The sequence below is a fragment of the Schistocerca cancellata genome, chromosome 3, assembly GCF_023864275.1.
Source record: "Schistocerca cancellata isolate TAMUIC-IGC-003103 chromosome 3, iqSchCanc2.1, whole genome shotgun sequence".
NCBI lineage: Eukaryota > Metazoa > Arthropoda > Insecta > Orthoptera > Acrididae > Schistocerca > Schistocerca cancellata.
The window spans coordinates 142,297,749-142,310,142 of NC_064628.1; the positions used below are offsets into that span (position 1 = coordinate 142,297,749).

A 12,394-nucleotide genomic window follows, 5' to 3' on the forward strand; every position below is an offset into this window, starting at 1 on the left:
GAATTACATATAAACTGTGTTTTAAAGTGTACTAGTGTGACAGATCGTTCTTGATTATGTGTAAAAGTAACACATTCCACTGCTCAGTCTCCTCCCAGATAGTCAGAAACACCACAGTAAATTTAGAAGTGGAATGTATGCCGTAAATGACAACAGTTTTACGAAATTAACATGAAAGGAATCCAACAGTGACCTTTCATGATAAGCAAAGAAAGCGACTATTGTAGCCCGCTACAAAATGGCTGAAGTCAGTAACTGTTATTTACAGTTGGTTCTACTAGAATGCTGGAGAATTCAGAGCCAAGAACTACGTGTCCGCTTGAGGGCGGTGTACAGTCCAGTTTTGGGCACTTCCTTTGCCATTCGTGTGACCTTAGGTCGAAACGTTTGACAAAAGAGAAACTTTAGACAGTGGTCAGTGTGGAATCACCGTCGCTTCTAGTGTGGCCACTCACCGCGGCGAGCACGGCCAGGTTGCCGGCGTCAGGGTCTCCGCCGTGCGCGGCGGCGGCGGAGGGCGCGAGGGCGGTGCGCGCCGCCTGGACGAGCAGCGCGGCGTGCAGAGCGCATGCGCAGCCCCAGAGCGCGGCCACGGGCCAGCGGGGGCCCAGGAAGCGCCGGCAGCGGGATACGCCGCGGGGGCGGTAGCCGCCGAAGCCACGGCTCACGTGGATGCTGGCCGCTGCCGGCAGAGTGCGAACAACAGCTGTCAGTCTGGGGGCGCTCTCCCTCTACAGGCCACTTTGGACTCTGATGTCTACAATAAATTACGGAATTTCCAGTCTTCATCACACGTTTATTTACAAGATTACGCATAAAATATCATCCGAAATTCTGATAAACGCATTCTCTGAAAATTATTTCGAGCAGTTAGTTCATGAGCCCACTCGAATAGTAAACGTTTGTGAAAACACACTTGACCTCTTAGTAACAAATAATCCTGAGTTAATAACCAGCATCAAAACCGATGTAGGGATTAGTGAACACAAGGTTGTCGTAGCGAGATTGAATATTGTAATCCCCAAATCCTCGAAAAATAAGCAAAATGTATACCAATTAAAAAAAAACAGATAAAAATTCAAAAAAATGGCTCTGAGCACTATGGGACTTAACTTCCGAGGTCATCAGTCCCCTAATACTTAGAACTACTTAAACCTAACTAACCTAAGGACACCATACCATGCCCAAGGCAGGATTCGAACCTGCGACCGCCGGCCGCGGTGGTCTAGCGGTTCTGGTGCTGCAGTCCGGAACCGCGGGACTGCTACGGTCGCAGGTTCGAATCCTGCCTCGGGCATGGGTGTGTGTGATGTCCTTAGGTTAGTTAGGTTTAAGTAGTTCTATGTTCTAGGGGACTTATGACCTAAGATGTTGAGTCCCATAGTGCTCAGAGCCATTTGAACCATTTGAACCTGCGACCGTAGCGGCCGCGCGGCTCCACATTGTAGTGCCTAGAACCGCTCGGCCACTACGGTCGGCATAAAATTTCACTTGATGCCTTCCTGAGAGACAATCTCCATTCATTACAAATAAATAAAATATGTGTATACCAGATGTGGTTTAAATTCAAAGAAATAGTATCGGCAGCAATTGAGAGATTTATACCAAATAAACTAACAAACGACGGAGCTGATCCTCCTTGCTACAGAAAACGGGTTAAAATACTGTTGCAGAAACAACGAAACAAACATTCCTAATTTAAACAGACACAAAATCCCCAAGATTGACGATCCTTTACAGAAGCTCGAAACTTAGCGCGGAGTTCAATGCGAGACGCCTATAACAGTTTCCACAACGAAACTTCTTCTCGAAACCTGGCAGAAAATCTAAAGAGGTTCTGGTCATTTGTGAAGTATATTAGCGGCAAGAAACAATCAGTGCCTTCTCTGCGCGATAACAATGGAGATAATATCGAAGACAGTGCTGCCAAAGCAGATTTACTGAACACAACCTTCCGAAATGCCTTCACAAAACAAGACGAAGTAAATATTCCAGAATTCGAATAGAGAACAGCTACGAACATGAGTAACGTAGAAGTAAATATCCTCCGAGTAGTGAAGCAACTCAAATTACTTAATAAAATCAAGTTTTCTGGTCCAGACTGTATACCAGTTAGGTTCCTTTCGAAGTATGCTGATGCATTACCTCCATACTTAACAATCATATACAACCGTTCGCTCGACGAAAGATCCCTATCCAACGACTGGAAAGTTGCACAGGTCACACCAGTATTCAAGAAAGGTAGTAGGAGTAATCTACGTAAACGAAAGGCCCATATCGTTAACGTCGATATGCAGCAGGATTTTACAACATATATTGTGTTCGAACATTATCAATTACCTCGAATGAAACGGTCTATTGACACACAGTCAACATGGGATTAGAAAACTTCGTCCTGTGAAACACAACTAGCTTTTTATTCACACGAAGCGCTGAGTGCTGTTGACAAGGGATTTAAGATCGATTCCGTATTCCTGGATTTCTGGAGGCTTTTGACACTGTACCACACAAGCGGCTCGTAGTAAAATTGCATGCTTATGGAATATCGTCTCAGTTATGTGACTGGATTTGCGATTTCCTGTCAGAGGGGTCGCAGTTCGTAGTAATTGACGGAAAGTCATCCAGTAAAACCTAAATGATTTCAGGCGTTCCCCAAGGTAGTGTTATAGGCCCTTTGCTGTTCCTTGTCTATATAAACGATTCGGGAGAAAATCTGAGCAGCCGTCTTCGGTTGTTTGCAGATGACGCTGTCGTTTATCAACTAATAAAGTCATCGGAAGATCAAGACAAACTGCAAAACGATTTAGAAAAATATCTGAATGGTGCGAAAAGTGGCAGTTGACCCTAAATAACGAAAAGTGTGAGGTCATCCACATGAGTGCTAACAGGAACTCGTTAAACGTCGGTTACACGATAAATCAGTCTAATCCAAAAGTCGTAAATTTAACTAAATACCTAGGTATTAGGACACAAGGATTAGAGCGCTCCTTGGCTCTGTAAAGGATGACTTGGGTTTGAGGAAGCCCGGTGTGTACAAGATCCCTTGCCACTGTGGGAAGGCTTATATTGGTCAAACAATCCGGACCATTCATGACCGATGTGTTGAGCATCAGCGGCACACACGGCTGCTTCAACCTGAGAAATCTCCAGTGGCTGAGCACTGTCTCACCGTGGGTCACAGAATGTTCTATGACGAGACACAAATGGTTGCCCCTGCATCTCGCTATTGGGACTGTGTTTTAAAATAATCCATAGAGATTCGTTTATCTGACAATCTTATTAATAGAGACAAGGGTTATCTTTTAAGTAAGACTTGGGACCCGGTGTTATCTGACATTAAAAAACAACGGTCTGTTTCGATCGTCGGAATAATTTTTTTTTTTATTTTTGACAGCGATATCTCGAGTTCGCCTTTTTCCACCACTGGCGGCGCGGTATGTTTGCTTCGCTAGAGGGCAGTTACGGCACCTTCTCGCGCACGCGTTGTGGGTCTTCATGGGCCGCCGCTTGCGGTAGTAGGTCAGTTCCGGCGAGATCGTGCACCAGCACTCTCACCTGAAGATGGCGGCCAGTTGGACCGCGGAAATATTGTGTCATGAAGACGTTCTGATCCGGCTGCATACCCGAGAAGAACATTATCAATTATTACGCCGGGAAAGCCTTCGTAGCCAATACCATGGAAGACTTATGAGACATAATCGACGCGTCAGTTTGCACTCCAAATCCCCCACCGGTAACACTCCCGCAATTATGGATGGATATAGAGGAAGCCTGGCTCAATATTTGTACAGGGGCTTCCAATGACACGTTGAGTAAATACCACGTCGAGTTTCTGCATTACGTCCGGCAAATCGATCCGATACGACATTAGGAGTTATCCCATGACTTTTGTCGTCTCGACGTATTTTCATCCCTCTACCGCTAAAACGCTCCGAGTTGTAGCGTGCAACGTGGTGGTGTGTAATACAATTGTGTCGGAGCGCGATGCGTGAGAAACAGTTGGTCGTAATAGAGTTCCGACTTCAAACAACTCGTCCAATCATGGAGCACCCTCCCCTTCGCAATGACAATGTCAGCCCACTTACGAGTATTCTGTCATGTACAACATTCCGACACCTTGAGTTAAATGGTTCAAATGGCTCTGAGCACTATGGGACTTAACATCTGTGGTCATTAGTCCCCTAGAACTTAGAACTACTTAAACCTAACTAACCTAAGGACATCACACACATCCATGCCCGAGGCAGGATTCGAACCTGCGACCGTAGCAGTCGCGCGGTTCCAGACTGAGCGCCTAGAACCGCTAGACCACCGCGGTCAGCTACCTTGAGATAATTGTCATAGATCATTCTTCGCACAGTCCCAACTTGGCTCCATTATATTTTAATTTGTTTCAAATACTTAAAGAACGCCTTCGAGCTACACTGCAAGTGGAGGCGAGGTTGTGACTCTGTCAATGAAGTCAAGCATTCTACAGTGACGGTATCAACAAACTGGTCTCTCGGTGGGAAGTATGTTTTCATCGCCACCGTGACTATGTTGAGAAATAAATATGTTGTCATGAGCAATAAAGATCTTAAATGTTAATAAAATTTGTTTTACTTAAAGCTTTTAAGAGGCTTCGGACGCGTAATTACATCTACAGTACAGAATAGAGACTGAGAGTAAACGGAAGAAAAGCGAAAGTAATCAGAGATGGTGATCACGAAGTAGACGAAATTGAAGAACTCTACAACCTAGGTAGCAAAATAACCCATGATAGAAGGACTAAGGAGGACATAAAAAACAGACTAGCACTGTCAAATATCCATTCCTGGCCAAGAAAAGTCTACTAGTCAATAGGTCTCAATTCGAGAAAGAAATTTGTGGGAATGTACATTTGTAGCACAACACTGTATGGTAGAGAAACAAAGGTTTTGGGGAAAACGGAATAGTAGAGAATCGAAGCACTAAAGATGAATGTTGAAAATTAAGTGGAATGATAAGCTAAGGAATCAGGAGACTGTCCACCAAATCGGCGAGGAAATTAATGTACGGAAAACACTGGCGCGAAGAAGGAGAAGGACGATAGGACATAGGAATATATATATCAAATAACTAAGGACGTAGATTGCAGTTGGTTCGCAGAAATGAAAAGTTTGCACAGAAGAGGAATTCGTAGGTCAAACCAATCTGAAGGCTGATGACTCAACAAAGTGAAAATACACTCCTGGAAATTGAAATAAGAACACCGTGAATTCATTGTCCCAGGAAGGGGAAACTTTATTGACACATTCCTGGGGTCAGATACATCACATGATCACACTGACAGAACCACAGGCACGTAGACACAGGCAACAGAGCATGCACAATGTCGGCACTAGTACAGTGTACATCCACCTTTCGCAGCAATGCAGGCTGCTATTCTACCATGGAGACGATCGTAGAGATGCTGGATGTAGCCCTGTGGAACGGCTTGCCATGCCATTTCCACCTGGCGCCTCAGTTGGACCAGCGTTCGTGCTGGACGTGCAGACCGCGTGAGACGACGCTTCATCCAGTCCCAAACATGCTCAATGGGGGACAGATCCGGAGATCTTGCTGGCCACGGTAGTTGACTTACACCTTCTAGAGCACGTTGGGTGGCAAGGGATACATGCGGACGTGCATTGTCCTGTTGGAACAGCAAGTTCCCTTGCCGGTCTAGGAATGGTAGAACGATGGGTTCGATGACGGTTTGGATGTACCGTGCACTATTCAGTGTCCCCTCGACGATCACCTGTGGTGTACGGCCAGTGTAGGAGATCGCTCCCCACACCATGATGCCGGGTGTTGGCCCTGTGTGCCTCGGTCGTATGCAGTCCTGATTGTGGCGCTCACCTGCACGGCGCCAAATACGCATACGACCATCATTGGCACCAAGGCAGAAGCGACTCTCATCGCTGAAGACGACACGTCTCCATTCGTCCCTCCATTCACGCCTGTCGCGACACCACTGGAGGCGGGCTGCACGATGTTGGGGCGTGAGCGGAAGACGGCCTAACGGTGTGCGGGACCGTAGCCCAGCTTCATGGAGACGGTTGCGAATGGTCCTCGCCGATACCCCAGGAGCAACAGTGTCCCTAATTTGCTGGGAAGTGGCGGTGCGGTCCCCTACGGCACTGCGTAGGATCCTACGGTCTTGGCGTGCATCCGTGCGTCGCTGCGGTCCGGTCCCAGGTCGACGGGCACGTGCACCTTCCGCCGACCACTGGCGACAACATCGATGTACTGTTGAGACCTCACGCCCCACGTGTTGAGCAATTCGGCGGTACGTCCACCCGGCCTCCCGCATGCCCACTATGCGCCCTCGCTCAAAGTCTGTCAACTGCACATACGGTTCACGTCCACCCTGTCGCGGCATGCTACCGGTGTTAAAGACTGCGATGGAGCTCCGTATTCCACGGCAAACTGGCTGACACTGACGGCGGCGGTGCACAAATGCTGCGCAGCTAGCGCCATTCGACGGCCAACACCGCGGTTCCTGGTGTGTCCGCTGTGCCGTGTGTGTGATCATTGCTTGTACAGCCCTCTCGCAGTGTCCGGAGCAAGTATGGTGGGTCTGACACACCGGTGTCAATGTGTTCTTTCTTCCATTTCCAGGAGTGTATTTGTTCATAATACACTTTCCTCTGCTGCCAAGCACGTCTTTCCTTCATTCATTTCTTGCACTACACCTTTCGGAGAATTATTGTCATCTCCAAATCCTTCTTTCGTATATTATTGCATTGTCGCTGTTGTTATTGTTGTTGTGGTGGTGGTGGTGGTCCCGAATCCAGAGACCAGTTTCATTCAACTCTCCATGCTCCGCTATCCTCTGCAAGCCTCCCATCTCCGAGTAACTACTGTAACCTACATCCTTCTGTATCTGCTTACTGCATTCATCTCTTGGTCTTCCTCTACAATTTTAAACTCCACGCTTCTCTTCAATACTAAAATGGTGATCCCTTGATGCCTCAGAACGTGTCCTATCAACCGATCCCTTCTTCTACTCAAGTTGCGCCACAGATTACTCTTCTCCCCAATTCCATTCAGCGCCTCCTCATTAATTACGTGACCTGCCCATCTAATCTTCAGCATCCTTCTGTAGCACCACATTTCGAAAGCTTCTAATCTCTTCTTGTCTAAACTACTTACCGTCCATGTTTCACTTCTATACAGGGCTACACTCCATACAAATACTTTCAGAAAAGACTACCTGACACTTAAATCTATACTTGATGTTAACAAATTTATCATATTTAGAAACGCTTTCCTTGTCATAGCCGGTCTACATTTTATATCCTCCCTACTTCTACCATTGTCAGTTTAATTTCAAAATAGCAAAACTCATCTACTACTTTAAGTGTCTCATTTCCTAATCTACGAGACTTGTTCGGAAAGTAAGGAACGATCGGTCGCGAAATGGAAACCACAGTGAAAATCAAAAATGCTTTTTGCATATTTTGCTACACCTTCTAGATACTTCTCTACATAGTCGCCGCTCAGACTTAGACATTTGACTGAGCACTATACCAAATTTCCAACACCATCGTCATGCTTTCATGCTTTCCGAAATTCTTTACGCTGCTCTATAGCGTGTAGCCCGCACCCAGGTATTGTCTTCGTATCCAGCGTTTTATATGAAGAGAGATGATACTCAGGACGAGTCAATTAGGGCTGTGTTGTGGGTGATCGCACACTTCTCATCGAAAAGGCTGCAGGAGCGTCTTCAATGCCCCTGCAGAGTGTGGCTGAGAATTGCCATGAAGAAGGAAGTGCTTGGCAGTTGTGTTAGGTGGGCTGTATTCATTAAGGCGAAACCTCTCAGCGAGTCCTTCTACTTGGTGGGAGACATTGTTGTTCTAGGCACCTTTACTCGCTCACAGTGCGCTCACAACTGAAAAGAGCCTCTTGATGCGATCTACGGGCATACTAGAGACACTGCAGAAAACGTCTGTAGAAAGCCTCGTCGGATTTTCACAGTGGTTTCTGTGGTGTCACCGCCAGACACCAAACTTGCTAGGTGGTAGCTTTAAATCGACCGCGGTCCATTAGTACATGTCGGACCCGCGTGTCGCCACTGTCAGTAATCGCAGACCGAGCGCCACCACACGGCAGGTCTTGAGAGACGTACTAGCACTCGCCCCAGTTGTACGACGACTTTGCTAGCGACTACACTGACGAAGCCTTTCTCTCATTAGCCGAGAGATAGTTAGAATAGCCTTCAGCTAAGTCCATGGCTACGACCTAGCAAGGCGCCATTAACCATTTCTGTAGAGAGTCTCACTTGTATCATCAAGAACGCTGTATACAAATGATGGATTAAAAGTTAAGTATTTCAGCAGCTACGTACTTTTCTTTATAGCATTCATTACGTATCCTGTTCCAGACCTCACGCCCGTCTGCGTTACATTATAGCGTGCATTTCGGCCTCCTCTATCTAAAAGGTGTTGGCACATTTGCCAACACATCAGTTTCCATTTCACGACCAATCGTCCCTCACATTCCGAATAGCCTCGTAATTCCCTCGGCATCACCTGATTTAAAGCGACTACATTCCGTTATCTTCGTTTTGATTTTGTTAATGTTCATATTATATCCTCCATTCAAGACACTGTCCACTCCGTCCAGCTGCTCTTCCAGGTCCTTTGCTGTCTCTGACGGAATTACATTGTCTTCAGCAAACCTCAAAGTTTTTATTTCTTCTCTATGGATCTTAATTCCTATTCCTAATTTTCCTTTGTTCAGTTTAATATTTTCTCAATATACAGATTGAATAACATCGGAGGTAGGCTACAACCCTGTCTCACTCCCTTTCCCACTACTGCTGCCCTTTCATGTCCCTCGACTCTTGCAAGTGCGATCTGGTTTCTGTAGAGATTGTAAATCGCCATCCGCTCGCTGGATTTTACACTTGCCACCTTCAGAATTTAAAGAGAGTTTTCCAGTCAACATTGTCAAAAGCTTTCTCTAAGTCTAAAAATGCTAGAATCTTGGGTTTGCCTTTCCTTAATCTAAGATCAGTCATTGGATCACTGTTGCCTCACGCTTTTCATCATTTCTACGGAATCGAAACTGATCTTCCCGCAGGTCGGATTCCACAAGTTTTTCCATATGTCTGTAAAGAATTCGTGTTAGTATTTTCCAGCTGTGATTTATTAAACTTATAGTTCACTAATTTTCACACGTGTCAACGCCTGTTTCCTTTGGGGTTGGAATTAATATATTCCTGAAGTCTGACGGTATTTCGTCTGTTCCAGATATCTTTCTCACCAGATAGTATAGTTTTGTCATGGCTGGTTCTTCTAAAGCTATCAGCAGTTCTAATGGAATGTTATATACTCCCGGGGCCTTGTTCCGACTTGGGTCTTTGAGAGCTCTCTTAAACTTTTGACGCAGTATCCTATCCCCCATTTTAGCTTTGTCTGTGTCCTCATCCATTTCCATATGTTGCGCTCTAGTACATCGCCCTTGAATAGACTCCCTGTTTACTCCTTCCACCGTTCTCTTCTTTGCTTAGGACTGGTTTACCATCTGAGCTCTTGATATTCATACAGGTGCTTCTCTCTTCTTCAAAGGTCTCTTTAATTTTCCAGTAGGCAGTATCTATCTTTCTCTAATGATATATGCCTACACATTCTAACATTTTTCCTCTAGCCGTCCCTGCTTAGCCATTTTGCACTTCCTGTCAATCTCATTTATTACATTTTTATATTTTCTTTCTTCAACAGTTAAATTTAATATCTCTTGCGTTACCCAAGGATTTCTACTAGCCCTCATCTTTTTGTCTGCTTCATCCTCTGCTGCCTTCACTATTTCATCTATCAAAGCTACCCATACCTCTTTTACTACATGTCTTTCCCCTGTTCTTGTTGATCGTTCCCTAATTCTCTCTCTGAAACTCTGGTTCTTTCAGTTTATCCAGGTCCCATCTCGTTTAATTTCTAACTCTTTGCAGTTTCTTCAGTTTTATTTTACAGTTCATAACCAATAAAATGTGTTCAGTGTCCACATCTTCCCCTGGAAACGTCTTACAATTTAAAATCTGGTTCCAAAATTTCTGTCTTACCATTGTATAATAAATCTGAATGCTTCTAGTGTCTCCAGGCCTCTTCGACGTGTAGAACCTTCTTTCATGATTTTTAAACCAAGTGTTATCTGTGATTAAGTTATGCTCTGTGCAAAATTCGACTAGGCGGCTTCCTCGTTTATTCCTTACCCCCATTTCATATTCATCTACTACTTTTTCTTCTCATCCTTTTCCTATCATTTAATTTCAGGCCCCCTTGACTGTTAAATTTTCGTCTCCCTTAACTATCTGAATAATTTCTTTCATCGTATCATACATTTCTTTAATCTCTTCGGCATCTGCGGAGCTAGTTGGCATGTAAACTTGTACTACTGTAGTAGCGTGGGCTTCGTGTCTATCTTGGCTACAATAATGCATCGTCTATGGTGTTCGTAGTAGCTTATCCGGGCTCCTATTTTGTATTCGTTATTAAACCTACTCCTGCATTTCCCTTATTTGAGTTTGTATTTATAACCCTGTATTCACTTGACCAGAAGTCTTGTTCCTCCTGCCACCGAAATTCACTAATTCCCACTGTATCTAACTTTAACCCACCCATTTCCCTTTTTAAATTTTCTAACCTATCCGTCCGATTAAACGATCTAACATCCCACGCTCCGATCCGTAGAACGCCAGTTTCTTTCTCCTGATAACTACGTCCTCCTGATTGGTCCTTGCCCCGAGATCCGAATGGGGGACTATTTTACCTCCGGAATATTTTACCTAAGAGGTTTCCCGTTGCTTTCAGCCGTTCGCGTTACCAACACAACAAGGCTGTTTTGAGTAATGTTACAAGCTCCGATCAATCAACCATCCAGACTGCTGCGCCTTCAAATACTGCAAAGGCTGCGGCCCCTCTCAGGAACCACAAAATTGCATAACTGTTTGTGTTAGGACGTTCAAACTGCATGGTCGGCTGCGGGGCATTTTGGTAATTTCTATGGGCTTTGTGCGGTTCGGTTTAGCGACGAAGCCTACTTTAATTTGGATGGGTTCGTCAATAAGCAAAATTTACGCATTTGGGGGACTGAGAACCCGTGTTTCGCGATCGAGAAGTCTCTTCACTCTCTACGGGTGACTGTGTGGTTAGCAATGTCGAGTCACGGAAATATCGGCGTGATATTCCTTCATGGCGTGGTGCCAACAGAACAGAACGTGAAGGTTTTGGAAGATGATTTCTTCTTCATTATCCAAAACGGTCCTGGTTTCGACAAGATGTGGTTCATGCAAGTCGGAGCTCGACCGTATAGCGGGAGTGTGTTTGGTATCCTCACGGTGCACTTTGAAGACCGCATTCTGGCTCTGGGGTACCTAGAGGCTACTGGCATTGACCTTGATTGGCCGCTATATTATGCGGATCTGAACACATGCGACTCGTTTTTGTGTGAGGCTTTATTAATGAAAATGTGTATAGAAATAAACCCAGACAAATATTGAGCTGAAAATAGTCATTCAGGAGGTTATCGACAGCATCGATTTTCCGACACTTAATAGATCATGCAGGACTTCGCTATTCGTCTGTCCCATATCATTGCCAATATTGGAAGCACATCTAACACGTCATAACCTACATCCGAATATTTGTAGTGATGTTTACACATTGAGTAACGTTTGTGCATTGCCTAGTTTGTACCTAAGTTACGTTTTTTTTTTTTTTTTTGCAGCCGGTTTTTTTGTGCTTCGAAATGAGGCACTACGGATTACGAGTAGACAGTCAGTAACATTATCCATTTTATGAATTTCTTCGTTCTCCAGATTTCATGTCCTGACATAATCTCTTGAATCTATCACTCATGCTTTCTTCTTGTCTTCTGAGACAGGTCCCTTTTGTCTTTTCACATCTCCTCTCACCTTGAAAAACAGATATTTCTCTTCATTTATCTACATTCTTTCCTGTCCATGAATTTTAATTCTGGGATTCCGAGTTCTTTAAGAATTTTATTACATTATTGGAAACATCCCAATCTCTCTGTCTTTGGCCTTATCACATTCGAGATTTTCTTCGTTAAAAGATCACCGCTCATACTGAAGATAAGCTCACAAAAATAAACATTTTCTTTCCCATCGATGAGTTACTGATCCTTTTTTATCTGTACGGCTCGTCATCACGTGCCCACTAATACGTTGTTACCAAACCTTTTCCTTAGTAACCTGCATTCTCTTTCAACTAATATGTCGATTATAGACATCGTATGTTCATACTTAAATACTCTGAACAGTATAACTCTTTTGGCTTGACAAATGTATTTTAGTGTGTTAAGTTGACCCTAGTTCTCAGGGTATCTTATTACACAAGTTTCTCGTCATCTGATAAGCTTGTCCCAG

At 44.7% G+C, this 12,394-nt stretch overlaps 1 protein-coding gene across 1 annotated transcript in view; it reads right to left on the reverse strand.

The window, feature by feature from the left end:
* Window positions 1–404: 404 nt before the first annotated feature.
* Window positions 405–12,394, reverse strand: part of LOC126176164 (uncharacterized) — a 398,525-nt gene continuing 386,535 nt past the window's right edge. The window contains exon 5 of the mRNA XM_049923306.1: window positions 405–682. Within this exon, the coding sequence (XP_049779263.1) occupies window positions 405–682 (278 nt within the window). The remainder of the gene's footprint in view (window positions 683–12,394) is intronic.